The sequence below is a fragment of the Rhinolophus sinicus genome, chromosome 2, assembly GCF_057876585.1.
Source record: "Rhinolophus sinicus isolate RSI-liver-muscle chromosome 2, RSI-T2T, whole genome shotgun sequence".
Classification (NCBI taxonomy): Eukaryota; Metazoa; Chordata; class Mammalia; order Chiroptera; family Rhinolophidae; genus Rhinolophus; species Rhinolophus sinicus.
Window position 1 is genome coordinate 6,896,620 of NC_142502.1, and position 25,288 is coordinate 6,921,907.

The 25,288-nt window shown below is 46.6% G+C and overlaps 1 protein-coding gene across 1 annotated transcript in view; it reads right to left on the reverse strand.

The window, feature by feature from the left end:
• The window catches only part of IGF2R (insulin like growth factor 2 receptor), a 98,685-nt gene that overhangs the window by 68,235 nt on the left and 5,162 nt on the right, over positions 1-25,288 (reverse strand). The window contains exons 2-3 of the mRNA XM_074333775.2: positions 10,500-10,639; positions 1,120-1,247 (exon numbers count right to left, since the gene is read on the reverse strand). Coding sequence (XP_074189876.1) covers positions 1,120-1,247; positions 10,500-10,639 — 268 coding nt within the window. The remainder of the gene's footprint in view (positions 1-1,119; positions 1,248-10,499; positions 10,640-25,288) is intronic.

The following is a 25,288-nucleotide window of genomic DNA, read 5'->3' on the forward strand; positions in this document are numbered from 1 at the left end:
ACCCAACCGAGTTCCTACACCAGCCTCGCTTCAGACACCCCCGTGCTGGAAAGCAGCCCCTCCCAACAGACTACAACCAATGTTAACTCCAAACTGAACCACAGACAGCATTTCTGGGTGGTACACAACATGGCGAGAATTTACCTCTATGCTCCCATGTGCTAGTCTAAGGAGTTCTTCGCCATTCTGGTACTTTTATGATAAACACAGACTTCTTGAAGAAAATCAGTTAAAATTAAAGCAGCAGCTAGCTTATTCAGTAACGCAGACCTCCATATTTCATACTACTGCAAACAGATTTTTTCCCCCAAGGTCTCAGCATAGGCAATAGTGCTGTTGATAGCCTGGTCCAAACTTAATGCAAGTTCTGTTTTTAAAGTTCCTCAGATGATACACTGTGAGCCTGAGGATACAACAGTCACAGCACCGAATTCTAAAATAATATTTTAAAGCAATCTGGTAGCCACATGAGTTTCACTCAACCTGATTTTTCTAAACGTTTGAGTTCTTACTCTGATTAGAGAACATTCATAAGATCTGTATACAAATTGCCTTTCCTAAAAGCTAGCAATTATTTACTGAAAGTCCATTTCTAAATAGTAAAGATTGAAATAAAAAAACCACATACAACATGCAGAGAGCAAGAACAATGACGGCCTCTTTCAACAGGAGGAATACCCAAAAAGGTGGGGCTCCCCATTAGCCACTGGCAAAGGCGTTTCCTAGACAGATGTCCGTCTCTCCAGTTTAATGTAAATGAAGAAAGAAAAACATTTAAAAAAAAATACACATTGCCTAAAACCTATCAAAATAAAACAGTGAGAGATTTTAGAAAGAAAAAAAAAATTATTCCTGAAACATAAACATTAAACAGTGTTTTGAATTGTAGTTTTACACAGGCTGTGCATCGAGTTTCACTTAAAAGTTGTAACTACAGACTTAGGATTTTTTACTTATTGGTTCTTAATAGTGATGGTGATTTGGTTGGGGTTTCTGTTTATCTGTTTATATTTTCAATTTTGCTCCCTTATTCTTCCTGGAGCATCACTATATTAAAATTTCCCACAGGGAAAACAGTTTTAACCAAATAAGGACTATACAGCGGCTCCGAGGACTCACCAGGGTTTTCCCACACAGGAAGGTGATGCTACTCTGGACTCTATGGCCTCTGCTTTGCTTCACATCACAGTCCACTGTTGTGTTGAATTCCAGAAGAGTTCTGGTTGCACTTTTCAAAAGAGAGTCACCTATTTGGAGAGGAAAGAGTATGACCAAGCTATAAAATATTCACAACCATAAAGCCATTGCCAAGCAGAAGCAAATTAAAAGTGGCACTAATTCATCTGAAAGCTTATAAACTTACAAACTGTCCCTTCCCCAGAATTCTCCATCTCAGGAATAGCCTCCCCATTCACCCAGCTCTTCAAGCCCCAAACATATTCCACAAAGTCCTCTCTCTCATCTACTACATTCAATACATCAGCAAGTCCTGTTGGTTCTACCTCCATCTCAGATCCATCCATATCTCTCCATGTCTATTACTACTAAAACAACTATCATCTCTCACCTGTACTCTGGCCCCAGCCTCCTAATTGGTCCCCTTGCCTCCACTCGTCTCATCCCTCACCATACACTCTGCCCCAACCATCTTGCACCAGCAGTGTGATCATCAAAAATATACATCAGAACCTATAACTCAGCTGCTGAAATTCTTCAATAACTCCCCATCATAAGTGCAATAAAATCAAAATTCTTTAGAATGGCCCAAAAGTAGGGTGATCATGTCTCAGTTTGCCTGGGACGTTACTGTAATAACCCAGAATAAAAAATAAAATCTATAAAATGTCAATATGGTGATGGTAGTTGGCATAGGAACAGAGTAACTGACAGACTGGAATAGAGACTAGAACAGAGAGCACAGACATTTGTGCAAATCAAACTTTAATCTGAGATACAAGTAATATATCTGATCAGTGGGCAAAGAAGAGACTGTTTAATAAACGGAACTGGAAACAAAATGCCAATCCATATGGGAAAAAAGACAGAACTAGAACTGGATGCCTATGTACCACCATATACAAAAATAAACTCTAAATGGATTAAAGATGTAAATGTCAAAAAAACAAACTTTAAAACTCTTAGTAGAAAATATAGCTATCTTTTAGATCATTATGTAGGAAAATATTTAAGATACAGCAGCATTAACTACAAAAAAAACTGATAAATTTGTCTTGCTAAATTTAAAAGTTTATATTCATCAAAAACTAGCTTAACAAAAACAGAAACAAGTTATAAACTGAGAGATACACAGAGCTGGCAAAGCACTGGCATTAAGAATATATATATATACTCACACACAAACAAAAAAAATTATAATTCTAGGAAGTAAAAGAAAATGAATGACCTCTGAGTGAGAGAAGCTCAAAAAGAGGAGGAAGAAAAACACACACGTAGTCAAGATATGGTAAACTTTAATGTCAAAAGCAAAGAAAAAATTCTAAAGCTTCTAGGAAAAAAAGAGTATGTCACATGCAATAGATAGCTCAATATAAAATGGACAAGACATGATCAGACAGAAGAAAAACATGTGTCAATAAATATATGAAAAAATGTTCAACATCATGGGTGAACAAGGAATTGCAAATCCACACCACATGGCACACCAATTACCACCATTCCATTGACAAAAAAAATTAAATCCCAAATGTTAGAGGAGAAGGGCCAGAGCCCTCCAGCGCCGCATGGCATGATGCCTACAGTCGAACGCTCACATATCCTGCGACCGAGTTATTCAGCTCCTAGGTATATACACAAGAAAAAGAAACGTGCACACGTATCTAACAAGAAGCAAGTGAAAAGAGCATATCATGTTCTTCACACCAGCAAAAACCTGGAAACAACCCAAATGCCCACCGACAGAAGAGTGGATCAATTAACTTTGGGAGACCCACACAGCATTACACAGGCGGTAGAAGAAATAAGCCACGGTAAAAGGTAACAACATAGCTGATTTTACCAATATAACACTGTTGTTACCATTTAAGTCCCAAGAAAGTTAAAAACATCACATACACACACAGAGACTGGGGTGGGGGTGGGAGGAGGGGAGAGTGGGGAAGAGAGGAAGGAAGGAAAAATTTAAATAAAGGATATGGGCCAATAATTATTTCCAGTGAAGGCACGTAGAGGTATGGAGGAACACATAGATAGTGGTTGTCAAATACCTAATTCTTGTTGGAGACATGGTTCGTTACATTATCCAAAACAACTAATTTAAAAAAACAAAGAGAAAAAAGGTTGGTCCACAGATTAATGATCAGTGTATATCATGAAGTCAGTATTATATGTGGTCCAATTCAATACATACACCTGAGATCCTCAAAAGGGGAAGAGAGAGAAAAGGAAGAGGAGGGATGAAAATTAAGATGCCAATTGGAGAAAGGGTAATGGGTTTCAGAGCTGCCCCACATCATCAAGCTAGACAGTACAGCGGTCCTTTGTCCTGCCTGCCTACGTGCAAGGGTCTGCCTGAAATTTCCGAGGTCTGTTCGAAAATCTGCTTTCGGTCAAAAGGGTACAAAAGCCCTGCCGCTGCTCCGGGACCGAGGACAGCGCCTTGTGGACAGCTCCCGTAGCCCCGCCCACAGTGGGCAGGCCTAGGGCCGGGAGATGGGGCGGGGCTTTGGTGCGCTCCTGCAGCCCTGCGCTCCAGGAGACGCTGAGGGCTGGCGAGGCTGGTGGGAAGCGGCGCGCGCTGCGGTCACAAGGGGGCGCTCACAGACCGCAGCCCCCCCACCTTGAAGACCCTCCCCCACGCCTCCTGTCCCCCACATTGCGACCCGTTCCGGCCCTGTGCCCAGAGCTCCTGGGGCCTCCTCATAACTGCTGAGCCCACCTTGAAAAGGAAACGAGAAGGTCCCTGGCCTTGGGCCGAGAGGGATCCAGCCGAGCTCTGCCGCCGCAGCGCGGGGCACCGGCATCCCTCAGCATCAGGCCCCATCGGCATCGCGCCTGCCCATCCATCTCGCCTTCCTCCTCTGCCCGCTCCGCCCAGCGGCCGAGACCGGCTGCCGACCCGGGCATTCCGGGAGAGGCCGCAGCGAACCGCGGCAGCGAACCGCGGCAACCGGCCAGCCTGGCCGTCCTCCCCGGACAAGAGCCGGGCGAGGACTGCGGGGCGGCGGCCAGCACGCCAGGCCCACGGCCAGCTCCCGAGGACGGCGCCAAATGGGCTGGGCCGCGCTCGCCGGGCCCGCCAGACCGCGCCGGGTCCTCCAGACCGCGCGCCGGGCCCGCCAGACCACGCTCTCCAGGCCGGGTCCGCCAGACCAGACCGCACTGGCGGGGCCCCACCAGACCAGACCGCGCCGGGTCCTCCAGGCCGCGCTCTCCAGGCCGGGTCCTCCAGACCAGGCTGCGCGCGCCAGGCCCGCCAGACCGCGGTCTCCAGGCCGAGCCCGCCAGACCAGGCCGCGCTCGCCCAGGCCCGCCAGGCCGCGCCGAGTCCTCCAGACCGCGCTCTCCAGGCCGGGTCCGCCAGACCGCGCTGGGTCCTCCAGACCGCGCGCTGGGCCCGCCAGACCGCGCGCTGGGTCCGCCAGACCACGCGCTGGGCCCGCCGGACCGCGCCAGGCCCGCCAGACCGCGCGCGCCAGGTCCTCCCGACCACGCTCTCCAGGCCGGGTCCGCCAGACCAGGCCGCGCTCGCTGGGCCCGCCAGACCAGGCCGCGCTCGCCGGGCCCGCCAGATCGCGCCGGGTCCTCCGGACAGCGCCGGGCAGCGCGCGCCAGGTCCTCCAGACCGCGGTCTCCAGGCCCGGTGCTCCAAACCAGGCCACGAGCTCCAGGCCCACCAGACGGCGCTCTCCAGGCCGGGTCAGCCAGACCAGGCCGAGCTCTACAGGCCAGGCCGCGCCGGGTCCTACAGACCCTGCGTACCGGGCCCGCCAGGCCACGCTCTCCAGGGCCCGCCAGGCCTCGCCGTGTCCTCCAGACCGCGCTCTCCAGGCCCGCTCCGCCCGATCAGGCCGAGCTCGCCCGGGTCCACCAGAACAGGCCGCATTGGCGGGGTCCCACCAGACTAGACCGCGCCGGGTCCTCCAGGCCACGCTCCCCAGGCCGGGTCCTGCAGACCAGGCTGCGCGCGCCAGACCCGCCAGACCGCGGTCTCCAGGCGGAGCCCGCCAGGCCAGGCCGCGCTCGCCTGGGCCCGCCAGACCCAACCGTGCTTGCCGGGCCCGCCAGGCCGTGGCAAGTCCACCAGACGGCGGTCTCCAGGCCGGGCCCGCCAGACCACGCCGGGTCCGCCAGACCGCGCGCTGGGTCCGCCAGACAGCGCTCTCCAGGCCGGGCCCTCCAGGCCGCGCTCGCCCGGGCCCGCCAGACCAGGCCGCGCTCGCCAGGACCCGCCAGACCAGGCCACGCTCTACCGGCCAGGCCACGCCAGGTCCTCCCGACTCTGCGCACCAGGGGGCCCGCCAGGCCACGTTCGCCCGTACCCGCCAGGCCAGGCCACGCTCTACCGGCCAGACCTCGCCGGGTCCTCCAGACCCTGCGGACCAGGCCCGCCAGGCCGCGCTCGCCCGTACCCGCCAGACCAGGCCACGCTCTCCAGGCCAGACCGCGCCGGGTCGTCCAGACCCTGCGCGCCAGGCCGCGCTCACCAGAGCCCGCCAGACCAGGCCGCGCTCCGGGCCTCCCAGGCCTCGCCTGCAACCCTCGGCGTCCCCGGCCGAGCCCAGCCGAGCTCGCCACTCGGCCTCGCTGAGGCTGCAAGGCCTAGCGATCCCAACCTCGCGAGCGGCCCCAGGGCACACCGCACGGCCCCCGGGCCTCGCCAACATATCCATCAGAGCCTGCCAGGCAGGCAGACAGCCCTCTCCATGCTAATCACCAGTGTGCTCGAGCAAGGCTTCCCTCGCTACCCACTCTCCCGTCTAATATCGTGTCGTGCAGTTCAAAGTGGACTATCACATCAGTTGTTTCACCAAATTGAAAAAGAATCCTCTCTACCCAGATTTCCTTCCAGCTACTGCCTCATTTTTCTGCTCTTTATATCAACACTCTTTAAAAGAGATTTCTATTCTTGCTACCACCGATTATCCCCTTCAGATACTGCCCCTTGTCCCCTGCACCGGCTTTCCTCCCAAGAGCCACAAGACTCACTCCCTCAGCTTCAAGTCTTTGCTTACATGTCACTTTCTCAGCAACACGTACCCCACTTAATATCCCTGAACACACCCCTGAGACCGCCAGCACTCCGAACTCTCCTTCCCTTTCTTTTTTACAGCACTCATATTCTAATATACTACTAGTCATTGTTGTTTTTGTCTGTAAGCTCCATGTGAAAAGGGATTTTTGTCTGTTTTAGTGACTGATTCATTCAAGTATTTGTTATAAATAAATGAATATTAAGTGTTTGCTGTTTTAAAATATAATTTATTCATATATATTTTAAGATGTGAATTAACCAAGTAAATCAGAATAAAATATACAATTTATTGAACCATCCCCATATGGTTAGTTGTTCCCGCATATCTGCCACAATTAACACTACAAAAAAAGATTGTACAAAAATCTATGTACAGTACCAACTCCTCTATCTATTGGTAAGATTTACAAAAGTAGGTTACAGGAATATGTTTTAAAATTTAGCAGATATTGCCAGACTATCAGGAGAGACCATAAATGGAACAAAAACATGAGTTATATCTAAAACTCAACCAGATATCTTAAAATATCCAATAGAATTGTATCATTTTAAGAAAATAATGAAAGAACATAGGGTGTAAGAAGATATTTTCACATCTTAATAGTGAGAGATGCAAAATTCACACCAGTGCTCACCCTGACGGCTATTGTAGAATTCTGTGAGCGCACACAGGAGCCGCACAATATAAGTATCACCTGAAGTAAGGGCCAGGCTCCTGAGTGAATGAGGTCACTTGACACAGTGACTATGATCAGATTCACTGTGTCCTACCCAAGTCACCAACAGGAAGGCAGCCAGAATTCCAGGCTTTGGTGGTGAGTAACCTCAATTAACACTCTTCCCTAGTGGGCACATTCCCTCAGTTCAATGGGCTGGTAACAGGCTTCCTGAAGTGGACATATAGCTTTTAACTCTCAGAAAGATTAAGTTAAAACCATAGTATTCATATTTAGGATGTCAGAAGGAATGTGAACACATTCAGCATTTTCACAAACTTGCAATGTTTAATGTTATAACTCCAGTTCAAAGGTTATAACTGAGCAACTGATTTAGACTGTGACATGCTATTAGAACATCCAAGAGAATTTCAGGTTCATCACATTTATGTTCAAAGTAGTAAATATTTTAAGTTTAAAGTATTACATTTTTATTAGAGCTTAAGTTTTAATTGGCAGTTCACATATCTGAAGTACTTTAAAAGGGACTCAAATATATAAAATGCATAAATCATTTAAAAATCTGAAGATGATTCAACTAGGTTATAAATGACACCAAATGTTGTTCACAGGCCTGATAAAAATGAATGCTAACCTCTGATATATCTAACAATATCATTTGCCGAAGGAAGAACTAACTAATGTATGACTTTTTTAAATCAAAAATAATGTAACATTATTGTAATATTATTTAAACCAAAGTTGGGGTCTTATCATTCCTTTCTAAGTATAAAAACTGCCCTTGTGGGCACTATAAAACTCACATCACGATTATCTTCCCTAAAGAGTTGCAAACTATCCTCCTATAGCAATACATGAAATGCGCGTTTCTAGGCTCCTTGTCAGCGCTCTATGATATGATGCAACCATTTAAACTTCTGCCGATCTGATTACAATTTGACTGGGGAAAAAATGAATTTCATTTTTGCTTTGCTTGGCATTTACACCTGGCTTACTAGTGAAGCTGCACTGACCATTAGGATTTGCTCTTTGCAAAAGGCCTATTCTTAGACTGCCATTTTTCTCCTGGGTTGTTTGTCTTACCGTTTATTAAGAGAAGCTCTTAGCTCTTCCAGATTATATTTCTACTTTTACTAGGTTTTTTCCCAATGTCCTATTGTTTTTTCACTTTTAATATAACTGATCTGTAATTTCTGTTATATGATATGGAGAGGACTGATGCTGTTTGCTAACAGATAAAATACCTAAATTATACCGAAATTTTTGGTTATACATGAAGTTCTCATATCTATTTGGACTTAGTGCCATACTAACTCTCCTGTTCCTCTGATTTATCGGGAGTTTTTGCGGCTGTTCTCAAAATTCACATTTTTTCCCTCTCTAGAGAGTTCATAAGGAGTTAGTTTCTCAGGAGTTCAGATTTCCTGTCATGGTTCCCATTTTAGCTCTATAACTGTCTGAGCGCCTCTATGACTCTCAAACAACAGAGCCCTAAATAAGTACACAGACTCTGGAGCTGGCCTGTCAGCATTCAAATTCATAGCCATGCAACCTCTGGCAAGCGGCTTATTCATTTCGTGCTTCAGTGTCTCCATTTATAAAATGAGGGGAATGAAATTACTTACTTCCAAAAGTTGCTGCATGGATTAAATGAGATATTTTACTTAAAAACATAACACCTGGCACGTAAGTGCACAAGAAATTTAGTTATTATTTTGTTATAAAACAAAATGTGTAATAACAATTTTAGTTATTTCCATTGAATAACACAAATTAGCAAAATTAGATCCGATTCAAGATTACCTGTGTGCTAATATTAATGTCACTGTCACCCACTCACACTAGTTTGGTTTCTTGAGGTGAAGGACAGGGCAACCGTGGACAGTGCTGAAAGTATTCACCACCTAGCAGACTCCTCTCCCTTTCAGAGTCTGAAGCTCTGGGAAACGTCTCTGTCATGTGTGTCTGGGAGTAAAATGAGATTGGAAACTGCTGGTTTATGTCACCGTCAACCTGTAGCTAAGCTTTTAACTCATCTAGTTACCTTCAGCCTCTCAAGACACTTCGACCCCCTCTGTTCTTCCATTGGGCCCAGCTTTCCACAAATGCATTTCAGCAGATCACCTCCCCCATTACCATCACAAAGAATCTAAAATGGATCCACTACCAACACCAGAATGTATCAAGTCTCCTGCCTGGCTTTCAAAGCCTACCTAACTTGGTTATTCTCAAATTTTGTCCAGCCATGCCAACCTCACAAATCACCCTCCGAGCGACCTGTCTGCATCTAGTATTGGTCTATGTTACACTAGACTAGACCAGACTACCACAAGCTAGAAGACACACTTTCATTAGCCAAAAATACTACAGTCAAGCATTATAATAAAGTCAATAAGAAAACTACTCTTCCTCTTTCTGAAAACCTGAGCTACATTAGCCAACACGTCCACTTGTGGCCTCTCTCCGTGAATCATCAGAAAATCCCAACCAGGAAAACGGCAATCTCACTTGCAAGTTTTTTAAGTATATCGCAAAATAATACAATTTGTCTGACCCAAGGGTTCACAGCAACCTGGCGCTTCCTCAGACCTCTATCCTGGGCTGCAAATCCCTCTTACCGTGTTTTCAGTCCAACAGTCTCCTTCATGGGAGAGAGGAAAATCGAACAGGAGTCGGGCCTCAACCAGCAGAACTTGAAGACCTCCCTCTCCTTACTCGAAACATGACTTGCTAGAAAGCTCTTTTAACTGTGTTGGGCATTTCCATTCAAAATGACAGGCAGAGCTACTACCATTGGAGCTGCACCTCCCAAAGCCAATCCCCAGTCACGCGCTGTCTCCACTGCGTGACGGTCCCTCACCATGAGACTTCACCAAACTGCCTTGGTCAAAAGTCACCACTGACATCCATGCTACCAAATCCTAGGACAACAGTGGCTGCTTTTATGTCTGCCCCACACCTATGTCTTCATGGAGGCATCTGCCCCTTTCCCACCCCACATCACTTGGTAGGGCTGTCAGCCCACGTGGATCCATCATCCTCACCAGAGGAAGGGATCCTGACCCCAAAGGAGGGCATATGGGGAAATAACATGAGCCCTAGAAAAGGTGGACTTGCACTTTTTCCCCTGGGACTGCCAGTCCTTAGGACTATTGACTTGTTCATGTAAGCTAAAGCCAATGGCCATCTTTGACCCCGTGTGACTACAGGCTGCCCAAGAATCAAACCACCACAGAAGAAAGCAGAACATTACAAGGGAGAAAGGGACTGGACACTAGAGGAAATGAGGTGAAGGAGGGAGAGAAGAAAAGAGAGCATTTAAGAAAGAGATGAGAAGGCAAAGCTACACAGGAAACATCCTTTTATATCACTAAATACAAATGCAAATAATTCTTTGTAATGATTGACTACATGGTATCCACTAGCTGGAAGTAACCTAATTTGATCTCATGGTGGACACTTAAATTATTACCACTTGTAACAATTATAAAACATAAACGTACCTTTTGGATTATAAGCATTAAAATTGTGTAGATACCTATATACACAGAGTCATTTTTTGCAAAATTGGGATTCTTCACATCCAGTAATTTACGGACAGATTTACTTACCCACGGAACGATAGCTGCCTGTCTTCAAGTCGTGCACACAAACAGCACTTGATTTCCCACACTGGGCAATACCCACATTTCCGCAGACGCTGATTTTATAAAGCATGTGATTTCTGGTATCAACAGCTTCCCAAGTATAACTAAAAAGGAGGAAAAACAATTTGTCACTGTCACTGATCTGCCAGTAATTAAACTTCTCTAGTTTTACATTCAAGCCACATCTGCTTAAGAGGACCACAACTTTCATTAACCAAAAATACTGAAGTCAACTACATATGTTAAGTTGAATAGAAGCCAGGGCAGAAACCACTAAATACCACCCTGCTCTGGTTCAATCCGCCCTGAAGCCACCTCAAGACTCAGCGATGATCAAAATTTTTTAAATCCTACCGTTAACTTAAGAATATCAACCCAGATAAGTAATTGCTCAAGAGTCATATGGATATAAGACAGTAACTGATCCGATCACACTGGAATGCCGAAAAGTCCAAGGAGTGTTGTTTTTTTTTTTTTTACTTTATTTATTTTATTTAAAAACTAGTTGTGGTATGAAAGACAGTTCTACTTCTGGTTTTACCTTTTACAGCTACAGTTCAGATTGGAGCTGATAAGACGAGGTTGTGCAATGAGTGCCTGACTATCTGACTCAAAATCAGACTTTTACTTTGGGGTTGACCCACAGCGACAAGCATTTTACATACATTAACACTCACTGTCTGCTCAAACTTCTGACAAAGTAGCTATTGACTAATTGCTAATAAATCAATCTGCATAGCTGGGACAAAATAATGGCTTCTCAGTTCTGTCAAAACAAGTATTCTCAATTCTCCACTGTGGGAGAATGTTTCATCCATTTTGTAAAGGGGGTCATTTCCTCAGCCAGGGTAGAGACAGGAAATGAGGAACGTGACTAAAAAGTTCCCTGCGAAATGCAAAGATACTGTGTTAACTCAACGGAATTGCTGAAAGGAAGGGAGATAAATTAACTCAGAATCCCACAGTAGGCTCAGCCTAGCTGGGAGTTGGGGCGGGCCTAGGGGGAAGACGTAAGGTCACCACTCGTGTTTCAGGAGCTTTCTACCCACAGCAGTATCACCTGGATGACAGAAGGCATTCCCTCACCGAAGGAGCAGTCCACTCCCCAGAGCTGCCCTTCCACTGGGCATCAGGGATGACTGGGCATAAAACACCAGGCAACACCCCCTCCGGCCTGGACGTCTCCCCAGGATCCCTTCCAGCAATGGAGGAAGCCCGCAATGGGGTTGCTCACAGGCAAGGCGCCCAGCATTCTCTTGAACGTCAGTCTGACATCCACCTGCCAAGAAGCCCAGGGACATACGCACACGAAGGCATTCAGACAGGGTGGTGGACTGCTCCCCTGAAGTTCTGACAACCACCAAACTGTGAGAAACCTGAAAAACAGGCTGGTGTGCTTGTGGAGTGCCCACCTTGGGGTGACGCCAGCGGGAAAGGAGTTGCCAGGAACCCTCCTCCACCCGCTCAAGAGGAACACCTCAGAGCTATCTCCTCCAGTCAGGAGGGTGCAACGGCACAAGAAAACAACCCAAGTATTTCCAGGCAGGAGAAAGTCATCATTAAAGGCCTGTTTCCGGTGACTTCACTACCCTTTATTCATTTGCTTCACAAATATCCTTAAGTACTTAACTGCAGAGGCACAGAGGACAGGAATGGTCAAAACAGACACAAAAAGGCGCTGCCCTCCTGGTGTGTGTTCCAGGGGAACAGAGAAAATAAACAGGAAAACAAACATACAGGATAATCCCAGCTACTAATCCTGTGCTGCTCAGACCAAAAAAAATTGCCTCACTTGACAGAAAATGACTGCGTAGCTACGTGAGTCGTGAGTCGGGGACGTCTTCAGAGAGGATATTTGCCCAGGGCTTGAATGACAAAAAGGAACAACCCAGGGGTAGATATGGTGGGAAGAATATTCCAGCAGTCTGACTGGCCAAGGCAAGGTCCTGAGGCCGAAATGAACTCAGCCTCGTTGGTGGAAGAGACAGGAGTGTGACGTGGCTGGAGCGGGTGGCTGAGGACAGGTGTGGTCAGACCCGGAGACGCACGGCCACGCGGGGCCTTGCAGATTAACGGAAGCAGCTTTGACTTTGTATGTGAAACAAAGGAAGGCCATTCGAAGAGAAGACACTGTGGATTTTTCCTTAAAATTTTAACCCAGTGTTTTATTTGCAGAGTACAATGCAGTAAAACTTTTCCATTAATTACAGTTAGTTGAGGAAACTGCTAACCTCTTATTCAGGAGCCATGACTAAGTTCTTCCAGGATACTAGACATCAAATTTAATACCTTAGCAGTGTCATCATTCAGGAGCTTCACAATCCTACACATACGAGATGGGTGTGTACAGGTATCATTTTAGAATGAGTCGACTGGTAGAAATCAAATCTAAAGAAATCCATACAATACTTAAAATACTATGCTTCTCTTAAAAACAGAAATCCACTGCTGTTTTTGTAGAAGTTTAAATAAGGTAGATGTACAGAGTATGTGTTTAGGGAGCAGAGAAAAGAGTTGAAAAACAATAAAATGAGGGATATTGTCCTGCTTACCTGGAAATTAGGGTCCCTAGAAATAAAAAGCGTTGCTCCATTCATATTTGCTTTGTCAAGATTTACCAAAGTGATCAGTGGTGACATGAGCAGGAAGGGAGAGTCCTACCAAAGCACTTGAGTGCTGGCTTTGTTTCAGGGGGATGATTTAACCACTTGCCACAGGGCAGCCCCTCCAGGCTGGCACCCTCAAGGCCACTCACTCCCAACCTGTAGCACTTGATGTCCTTAGTCACGTCACTTAAAAGACGGCCAAGGCCATCTACACGTGCCTACACTACACGACCAAGGCATCTGCAGGCTGTCCATACTTGAGACATTCTGAGTCCGACGGACGTATGTCTGCTTTAAAACAACCAAGTGGAAGGCCTCGTGACACGAGGAGCGCGGGGATAATCACTTGGTTGAAATAATCTATCTGAAAATTCATGAATTATTTTCCAAAAACTAGTGTGTATTCTGGTATACACCCTAGTGAGATTAAATTATCATCTAGATATGCTTCCACTGGTACTAAATACTTTTTAAAGACTATTTCACAATAAACTTGGAGGTCATACAAATATTTGATAGCACTGTTTAAGAAAATTACGTGTTTGAAACCAGTTGATTCTAGACTCTTTGCCAGATAAAGGCCAAGCCACCAGAAAGGCCTAGGCTGAAATCATTCTTTAAATTTATGTTAACATTTAAAAGCACAATGATCATAGTATAGAACCAGAAAGTGGTTTCAGAAGCAATAAAAGTATCACAGACAAAGTTAAATTTAATGATATCTTTGAGGAATTATAAACTTTTGTTCAAAAGCTTGTCCACTAGAAAACGCTCTACCTGAAGTAAACAGGCACAGCCAAAATTAGGAAACCCAACAACATGACTCATTTAACAGCCAAGTGAGACCATTCCGCTGAGATTCACAGAAAAAAAAGTCTATATCCCAGACAAAGCTATTTGGGCTTACACAAGTAAAGGCTTAAGGGGAATAAAAACTGACAGGAGAAAAAATGAGACCAACATATTTGATCAAAGAGGAAACTAAGCTGTATATTAAAATTTTTAAATTTTGGCAAGAAACAAACCTCTGGAAGAAAAATATTTGCAAGCTGTGTGGAAATGTAGTGTTAAACACACACACATTGTACATATATTTGCTAGACTAGCATCTCCTGCAGTAGGATAGGTATGAAAACCCAGTGGGCATTTGCTTGAAACTCTACCACCCATCTCAGTGTTGAATCTTCTAAAAGTCACTAAGGCTGCAGGCTAGCCTCCATCTCATCTGAGGGAAACAGGGAGAGCGGAGAGGACCCCAAAGGCCCAAGGAAGCAGATGGTCAACAGGAACATCACCCAGAAGCCCTGCCCACTATCCCAGCCTTGAAAAATGTGGTTAATATCCTCAAAGGAGGCAGCCGATTCCAAGTCAGAATTGCTCTTCTGGACACAAAACCATCTGTGCAAGAACCTTGGCTTTGAAAATTAGCTAAAGCAAGCAAAATCCTTGCCGTTTCACCTCATTTTCCAGAGGGTAAAATGTACACCCCTCCCACTCTCAGAAAAATCCAAATTCACTTCAAAGCTAACCTGCCAATGCTAGAAATGCAGGTACACACGCTAAGTTCTCCCGGTCCACAGCTCTGATGCCGGCCCTGCTAGCCTTTCCCACCACTCAATGCCAGATTTTCTCAAGGACCCCACTGCAAAATTACTCAGGACAGTAACCGCCCGGCCTCCCTGAATGATGACCAGCAGGCACAGAATCAATGTTCACTGATGGGTGGAGTGGCCGAACAACCATCACAGCACAACACTCAACACAGGCGGTAACATCTCCCGAGCAAAGCCACCCAAGCGCTTGCCAACAGGATTCGACACTCCGGAATTCCTCAGCTTTGGAGGCAGAGAGTCCAAGGCTCAAAAGGATCGAGCCCCCAGGTCCATCTGGGCCCCAAGGGCAAATGCTTAACCACTACAGTAGACAGCCGCACTTATTTTCAATTCTTAAAAGTTTTTTAACTTTTTAGGAAATATTCAGTTTCAATTACAACACTGAAACTGGCAAAACAGTCCACGAAACTTTAGAGTTTCAATATTGTCATAATAAATGCCATTAAAATGACAGATTCTGTACTGTGTAGAGATTTCCAGAGTGAGTCCATTTGAGTTTAGCCCCTGAGGTAAAGCTGAGAACTTTTTGAAGATCCAGGCGGGACCATGTCACGCTGATCAATGATCAGACACGTTTTCTCGCTCAAGTTCTTCCCCACATTTTAAACTTCTGCTGCTCTTTCTGCCACCCCCACCCCCACCACCCGGTCCAGTTCTGCTTTCTCTTTTGCTGTCTGAATTGCCAAACACCAGAGGCACCACCTTCTGCAACCTCTCTTCCCTCGTCCAACTGGTTTCCATAGAAAGAATAGCAATTCCCTCAGCCCCCTCCTTCCCACTGGCTGCCCTTGCCTCACTCTGTCCCCACGCTGGTTGAGGAGTCCACTAAGAAGGAACGTATCACTACTGTTTTCCTCGTCTCAGATTCACTTTCCTTTAAAACGAGTACTTAGCTCAGCAGAGAGCTGCCCTTCAAAAACCCCAACCAAGAGTCCAGGAGTAGTGTCATCGGTAACTCAGAAACAGCCCGCCATCAAACCATCAGATCCAGCAGGGACCAGGAGGGCAACAGAAGTCACACCCAAGCAAATCCCTTTGAGAGATCTGATTTTCAAGTGAATTCTGTGGCTGAAATACGCCCCAGACACGGACAGTTAATTTCACCATACATGCTGAGCACACAGGCTGGGTCCGTCCCTTAAAGAAAGCTTCAGACTGTCTGCCCCTAAGTGTAATCCCACTGCCGCTGCCGAAATGATCGCGGACTACTGCACTCAGGCTGCGTCTGTTCAGTGGCACAGAGGTCCCATTTTAACCTCATCTGGTTTAAATTTCATAATATCCTGAAAGGTGTTGGCAGATTACCAACTACAGGGAAGCACACAAGTAGCGCACTGTCAACCAGCCCAGAGACAGGAAGGCATTCTGACTTTCCCAGTACCGCTCCAGCAAATGCCACGTTTAGAACCCATCTGGTCAAGACTGAACCCAGCTAGGCGCAGCACGGAAGAAGCCGACCTCGCCAGCCAACACAACTGCCCAGAGTTCAGAAAGCCCCATGAAGAGGAAGGCAGAGCCATCTCCACTCACGGAGGTTTACATGCCTGTCCAAAAGCAAGAGAAAATTCAAAAGAAAAGGCCAGAGGGCTACAACTGGACAACGTTTTTTAACTATTTGACAAGAGTGTGTTCGTGGGGTGCCTCTCAAGTTTTCATACATGTCATCACTGAGTACCTGCAAAACTGCAACACCTTGTAAAATATAATTTGGGGTTCTTGCATTTTAAAAACAGCAAACATCTAAAATAAAGTATATAAAATTCAATTATAAAGTGTAAGCTATGCCCAACCCCCTAAAGAAAAAACATCTTAGAAAACTGAGTTCCTTTCCTCCCACACAGAATAGCTCCATGAACTCTCCTTCTCTCCGTGCCCCATGGACGACCACACAGCTACACTTCTGAAATATATCTTAGTTCACCCATCCCCTGTGAGTCTCGGGGTTACGGTAATGGTCATGCAACTATTAAACATTTTATTACTGGGCTAGAATCATCGGTATATTAAACAGGATCGAAGCACGATGGGATCCGTGATAAAATTAAGCATTGTGAATCTGTAATTTGGTTTCCTTTAAAAAAAAAAAAAAAACCCAGTTGGAGAAATACAAACTAAATTCACATACCGTGGTCACTGGCCAGAGGAATGTTTTTCTCAATCTAGAGTGAGCAGCAAATCTAAAATTTGGGGGACGAGGGGAATGCAAAGTCTTTCCAACCTGAACATCAAAAAAGATTTTCATACTTTGGCCTGCATCCAAGCCCTCTAACAGAATATTCAGGAAATCGTTTGGCTCATTACTGCCCCTTATCACGATCAGAGAGTTTCTCAGCTCATACATCCAGCCCAGTAACCTTCAAAAATCTGGAACAGGCTCCTAAACTAAGAAGGGGGTTGAGGGAAGCAGGGGGCCAGAGGAAAGGAGGGCACGGAAAGAGGTAGAATGTACAAAACGGACATCTGCAGCAGAATGTCACCACTGTTGTCCACCAGCTCTCTGCTGCTGACACTAAAGAAAAACCTGACTTGGCATGACAATCGGCACCCTGATCCGAAGGCCAGGGGACACATGAGGTTGACACAGCACGGCCAAAGCGTATATAGGAAGTACTTCACTTCCTATTCCAACAAACCCACAAAGCTGTGGATAAAGATATGGCGCCTGCGGGGTGGGGGACGCAAGGAAGTGCCAGACAGTCCTTGTGTTTCCCGGGTAGTTCCACAGGTTCTGGGAGCAGGAAGCCAGTGGGTAGAGAGGGATCCGGCTGGAAGCAAGGCTCTAGGTCAGCACCAGAGCATGGGCGGGGGGGGGGGAATGGGGGCCCAGCAAAGCTTTAAAACCAACATCATGAGTGACTAATAGACGTCATGTGAAAGAGGGAGGTGTCACTCTGAAAGGCGTGTGGCAACAGTGGGAAGAGCCCACAGACCTGGCCCTGACTCCTGCCCCACCCTAACCAGCTGTGTGGGTCATGCTTAATCTCTCTGAACCCCAACTTCCTCGTCTACAAAAGCGAGCCACCCGCCAGGTTCACTGGGCGGAAAACAGAGACTGGGAACGTAGGGCTTTTGAGAGACTATGATTGAAGGCTTTCATCTGGATCAACAGAAGGATTCAGGATGCTAAAAATCGCATTCACAAAAAGTGTTGGTTTGGGGCCTCCTAAAGGAATGTCACGTGACACTGGCAAGGAACTGGAGAGGAAAGGTAGAGCGGCAGGCCCTTATCTTGGGCCATCTGCACAGAACTGATGGAGCACAAAACAAAGACCAGACCCGTACACAGCCCCGAGCAGGCTTAGGGGCTCAGGTCACACACACACACACAGCCTCCTGGGATCTCTCAGTACACGACAGCCACACTGAGCCTACCCCAAGCCTGTACCACACAGCCACCAGCGGCCACCAGAACAGAAGCCTCCTGAGCCTAAAACTTCTGCCAGGAGCAGAGGGAAAAGGACAGGCAGGACACACTCTTCCTAAAGAGGTTTCATTGCATTGCAAGGTGTGTACTTCTTAGTCAGCTGGCCAGGGCTCCTCCACAACATAAAGATACCAAAAAGGACCGGCAGCCTGTCCACCCTCTGCTGTGCCAGCTGCACTTTTGCTCAAATCAACTCTATGGTACCAGGCCACACGCCGGTATTTCAACCCTAAACCCTAAAAGCTCTGTAAGGATTTTTTTTACATAGGAGTAATTATCTGGATATTCTCATACTTTGTTCCTCACATACATAAAGATGGGTTAGATTGTAGGTTAAACCTCTTTCTTGATTATATGGATGTCTCAGCTACCTTGAAATTCAACTCAGCCCGCGGCAGAGAATTCAAACTTTCACGCTCAGTCCCCTAGTCGGCCGTCACTGATGGCCCAGAAATCCCTTCCAGATGCAGTATCCCTCCTTCACAGCTCAAACGACAAGGGAAGGTCTGCCTTCCTTAATTTCTGGGCAGTCAACTTAGCTGGTTAGTTCCTGGTGCTCAGGAGGCCTCCTCACTGGGTGATGAGGTGATGCAGGAGAAAGGCCTGCTTTGAAGGTGCTGGGTCAAATGTCAGACTGGCACGCGGGGCTCAGCAACACCCAACACCCCACGGGGAAAAGGAAACACACACAGCACACTCCTGTCGTGCCACGTCAGGCATCACCTGTACGCGTTCCTTTAAAAGGAATAGCATTATCTCATCTAATCCTTAAAGGCTTTCAAAAAGAACAAGAGGAACATTCATTGAGCCCCAATATGTCCCTCACTTTCACGGAATGATCTGCAAACACTGTCGCTCACCAACTTAAACACAGCCTGAAGAGAAAAGACTACTACCCTCAGTGGAGATCTTGCTTCCTAGTTCATTGAGGAAACTGAACTAGAAACTTCCACATGTCCATCAGGTCTACCAACATACTTGCATCGTCCTCACACGCTCTGCCTTCCCTCCCGTTGCTGAGGCTCACCCTGAACCTGTGCCCTGCTCCGCTGTTTGAGGACAGCACTCCCACAAACTTTCTGTTTCCTCTCTTCTCCTTCCTCCTCTCCTTTCTCCCTGGATCACCAATTTTTCTCTCTGTGCCACAGCATTCTCCTCAGCATACAAACCTTTTGTAATCCATCCCACTTTTTACAACACTTTCCATTAACCCCCCATCCACGCACGTCTCTGATGCCTTTTAGAGCAAAGTCCTCATACGGGTGGTCCAGACCAACTGTCTCCTTCTCATGTCCTCCTGTCCCCTCACTCTCCCTCGAATCCAACCAGACTTTCACCCACCTCTCCACCAAAATCCCCATCATCCTCACCAAAGACTTCCTCATGCAAAATCTACCAGTCAAGGCTAGGTCTTCGTGTTACTCGATGCACAGCATGACACGGCTGACCAGTCTCCTCCTCTGGGACACCACTCTCTTGGCTCTCATCCTCTGCTGGTTCCAGTCATCTGGGAGACCTCTAAGAACTGAGTACCTCAGGCTTTGCTTCCATCACTCCCTCAGCACCTCAGCAGTGGATTTCCATCTACACAATGGCAGCTCCCAGACGTCCCCAGCCCACAGCACAACCCTAAACCCAAAGGCACAGGTCGACCTGCCCACTCGATCTCCCCACTCAGATGTCTAACAGGCATCTCAACATCGAGATGGCCAAGCCAAACGGCTTCTCTTCCCCCTAAAGGGGCTTTTCCCACAGCCCTCCCCATCTCTGAAAATGGCGACTCCATTCTTTCAATTGCACTGATCAAAAATCTAAGAGTCATCCTTTCTCTTCTTTCTCTCCTCACATCCTGTAACCAATTATCAGCAAATTCTGTCAGCTCCACAATCTGCCTACTTCTCACCACATCCATTGCTACAACCCTGGTCCAACCTATTATCATTTCTTACCTGGCTACCAAGAATCCCAGCCTCCCCCGTGGGCCACCCCTCCCCTACATCCCTCCTAGGCTCCCCATTCTCTCAGGTCTCACCTCTCTCAGAAGAAAAGCAAGTCATTATAATGGCCTACGGGCCGGGCCCCCAGCTCATTCTCTGCCTACTGTCCAGCCCTCTCCTTCCATTCTCTCCGTCACTCATGCTGCTCCAGCCACAACAGCCCCCTGAGCCATTTCCCAACCATGTCAGCCATGCTCCTTGCCACAGCACCCCCACCATTAGGGGCACAGTTCACACCCTCACATCCTTCACGGTCTCTACTGAAATGTCATTTTACAAAACAGCCTTGGGATCACGCACCCCATGTATAGAGCCGCCCACCCCACCGCCCCTCCTCCTGCCTCACAATGTCAATCAAAGCCAGTAACTCCCACTGCCCCCTGTAAGGGACCTACTATAAAAAGACAGGAGAGAGAGCCGTGCCGGCTTCTCACTTCGTGGCAACATTTCTACAGCAGACAGCACAGGGTGGAGCCTGAGGGACCTAAGGGTGACTCAGTGGAGACGCACCCTTGTCACTTCTAGGAACCCACTCCTTTAGCGCTTCCACTCCAGTGGTTTGGGTTTCTGTGTATACGCCAGGGGCAAAGAACACGGCGTGTCGTAGTACACAACAGCGTTCTGAAACATATAACTGACTTCAGAGTAGAGATAACCTACAACAAATTAATTTTACAATCAAAATCCAGTGGTCAGTGGCCTCCTGGCCGAGCTCTCCACGTGCACTCTGCACACGTGTGTGAAGAATATTTGCAGTATCAGAGCACAAAGGCTCTGACTGAAAGACAGCATCTAAACTTTCCTCCCAGGCCGCCCACCGGCAACTGAATTGCAAAAGCCACTTTTCACTGTTTCCACGTTCCTTGGTCTTCCCTCTCCATGTCCTAAAACAAAACTGAGATTGCTACTTTCACAATCTCTGATTTCCTCCAACTCTCCTGGCCCCATGAACAGAAATACTTTTAGGAATCTGCTCCCTGGCCCTGAGCAAGCTGCCCTCCTTGTGTTTCTGAAGGCTGGCGGCCCCAGGAATCTAAGCACACGGAAGGAAAAGGGAAACCCACCAGAGTTCTTAGCTGATCTAAAGGGCAAGTCTCAGGGCCCGGGATTTCCCCGAGTGTGGAGGATTCTCTCGGACCGCCCCTGTCAGTTAACACAAATACAAAAATAGGCATATGACGTGTCGCTCTGGGCACCTCAAAAACCTCACCAGCAGCAGCTGCTGTTTTAAGTTGTACACGAAAGTGGAGCAAGCTCATGAAGTGCTTTCACGTCATCCCATCGTCTTGCACTCTCGGTCCCATTCCCACCGACTACAGATGCCCCAGAACCCATCACCCATCCCCTTCCCTCCTTCCAAAGAAGCCTAGTGAGGTCTAAGTGAGGGCAGGAGCCCCTTCTGACCACTGACGCCCATGCTGAGCCGGCTGGGACTTTCTGACTCCGACAGAAGTGCCGCAGCCACAACAGGAAGGAGGACGAAGCCAAGGAAACTGCAGGAAAGGGCCTGGGGCCGGCCCTGACATATGGCCCCTGGCACCCGCCCAAACCCCACACCTCCTCTCCTCAAACTCCTCCTTGTTTAAGGGAACTTGAGTTGGGCTTTCTGCTGCTCACAACTTAAGGAATCCTGAAGGATGCATACCTCAGAACCACAGAACTTTGGATGCAAAATGAACCCCGAGAATCACACAGTCCCGTGGTTTCATAACTTTTTTAAACGAGGGAAACACTGCTTTCTCCAAAGGATTCCTACGTGGAGTGTCAATGCATCAGATGAAGAAACGCACTCTGGTTGAAGCAGAGGCCCGACCGCGCTGACGGGAACCTGGGTGCAGAGCAACAGGCTAAAACCATCACTGATCTCACAATGCGGCACCCCAACTGACAGAGAAAAAGCAATCGCTGCCACCCCCACCATTTCTGAACAATGAGCACGGGCCAGCCACCTAACCCGCAGTCTAATAATTCTCATACTAATCCTAAAAACATTATTGGACACAGGAGGAAATCAAGCCCTCAGAGGGTCACTAAGTTGCCTGAGGCCTCACAACGAGTGAAGGGTGGAGTCCGGATTCAAAACCAGCACAGCGACTTCCCTCCACTCCCACCTCTCTGGAGGAGGAAAGTGTGATCCAGAGAAAAGAAGTGATCTGCCACAGCCAACTCAATAATGCCGCTCGTCTCCAGCTGCAGGCGGAACACACTGCACTTTGCCAAGCGCAATCAACAGGGGCTGAGCAGCTGTGTCCTGGCAGGAACAGGCTGGGGGTCATACTGGGGGTCGGGGGTGGGGGCGGAAAAGCACCTAAGGCTGGAAGGCCAGCCACAAAGACACACCAGCGAGAGGAACGCCCTGCCCATCCCCCAGCCTCCCCAGAAACAATTTAGAGCCAAGCTCCAACAACTGCTTCCAGCCCGACTCCACACAGCTGCACAGAGAGGCAACAAATGTTCCAAGGGAGCCTTACTGCAAGGAGCACACTCGGGAATCACCAGTGGCCACAACGGCACCAACACCATGAAAACGAGATGAGAAACTCCAACAAAGAAACTGGGCCTCCGGAAGGAGAATGAAGACAGCAACCAAGCAAAACTTTACAGCATCTTCCGAGGGGCATCCATGAAGAAACAACAGGCGGCTATGAGTACGCGTTAATTAGAGACCTTATTGAAATTAAAAAGACACAACAGAAAGGTTGAAGGGTTTATAAACAACAGAATTGCTAAGCTGGGAGACAGGACACAAAGACATTCTTCTGGCGCCCTGTCCAAAGGGGCAGCCAGATACAAAGTATAAAAGGCAAATCAAGCAGGACAAATAATAAGTTACAATAAAGGAAAGCCGAACAGCACAACTGATGAAAAATGAGAACATTTTTTCCAAACACTAGCAACCTAGGTGCTAGGCCACAGGAAAATGTCAAATTCTACCACATTTACCAGCCACGATGAGGGAAAAAATACATTTAGCAGGGATGGGGTGGGGAGGACGGAGGGAAGATTATTTAAAAATTAGTGAGTCTAGGAAGTTGAAATAGTTAGAACTTTTAGGTCCAAGAAGGAAATATTTCGAATTGAAGGATTAAAAACTGTATCAAAACCTATGAATAGTATGGTCCTCAGGACAAAGAAACATACAGCTTTAAATTCATCTCTTAATCATATAAAATGACTTAAAATAAAACATCTACACTTTCAACTCAAACTAGAAAAGGAAAAATGAGGTAGAAGTTACTAACAGACAGCAGAAATTAATACAATCAAAAATAAATGGTGCTAGAGATGGTGAACAAAATGCTACTTCTTGGGAAAAAACTAAGTAAAAAAGGTAGATATCTGGTGAATATGATTAAGGTGGAAAATGTGCACAAATAAACATCAGGATTTTTTTAATATACCTACAGATACAAAGAGTATTTTCAAAAAGTATAAGAGTAGCTACCTTGCTACATATTTGTATGTGAACACATCATTAAAATTAGGACAATTTTCTAGGAAAATACTGATTACCAAAACTGGCTCAAGAAAAAAGCAGGAAAGCCAAATAAAGCAGATAAAACTGAATCCATAATCAAAACTCCCCCTTCACTGCTATCTACCTCCACAAAGGCACCAGGCCCTGATGGTTTTAACTGGCGAGTTCTACCAAAATTTAAGAAAAATGTCAATCCTGTATAAAAACTGTTACACAGCATATAAAATACTATAAAAGCTACCACAAAGCAAACATATGCTTGATACTAACTCAGCCAAGAACAGCACAGCGAAGAAAACTACAGCCCAATCTCACTTGAAAACAGCTGCAAGCATCCTACATATTAGTAAACAGCACTAGATATACTAATTTAAACAAAGAAACTTTCACCCTTTCCTCACATCACACATAAAAATTAACTCAAAAAATTGATCATAGGGTGAAACATAAAGTTCAAACTATAAAACTTCTAGAAACAATCACAGGAGGAAATCTGTTTGACCCTAGAGTAGACCAGTGGTTCTCAAATAGAAGTAAGTTTGTCCCCCATGAGTCATTTAAAACGTGTGAAGACATTGTTGTTTGTGACAGCTGGGTGTGTGTGGGGGCGGGGTACTTCCGGCACCAGGTGGGTAGGGCCTGCTGTTAAGCTAGGCCTGCCGGTTAACTGCACAACGCACAGGACAGCCCTGCAACAAAGAATTGCCCTGCCCAAATGGCCGTAGTGCTGAGGTTAAGAAACCTTGGGGTAGGCAAAGATTTCTTAGGCTACAAAAGGCACAAACCGTTAAAAACAAACAAAAAAGATAAATTGAAGTTCATCAAAATTTAAAAACATCTGCTCTTCAAAGGAAATATTAAGAAAACAAAAAGGCAAGCCAAAGACTGGGCAAAAATAGTTATAACACATATCACACATACCTAAGAAAGGACTTGTGCCAGGATACATAAAGAATTCTTAAAACGCAATAAGATGACCCCTAAAAAATTTTTTAAGGGATGGGGACAAAAGATTGTTTTTAACCAACACTGCAAAACATAGCTAAATAATCAATAAGCACATGAAAGATGTTCATCACCAGGCATCCCAACAAAGAAAAGATATTCAACATCGTGACTCAGCAGGGATATGACAATTAAAATCACACGAAGATATCACTGCAAACCCACTAGAATGGCCAAAATTAAAAAGACTGATAAGAGCAAGTGTTAACAGGATATGGAACAACTGGAACTCTCGCTGGTGGGAATGTAAAACAACCACTTCTGAATCGTTTGACAGCTCCTACAAACTTAAACATTCACTCACCTTTCTGGCATCTTCCTTCCGTCCCCCCAAAAAAGAAATAAATACGTCCACACAAAATGTTATACACCAATATTCACAACAACTTTATTCATAACAGCCAAAAACTACTAACATCTAGATTACTCTTGGATCAAAGAGAAAATCAAAACTAAGATGACATTATTTACAGTTAACAAAAACAAGGGGTGGAGGGTTCACGGCTGTTCCATCTCCGGGGACAGCAGGGGTGGCCAGCAGTCTTCTGGGATCCCAGTGTGACATTCCATCTGTGGTGTCGCCATTCCACCTCTGGCCCCTCCCAGTTTTCCCCTCTGCTTCAGAAATGC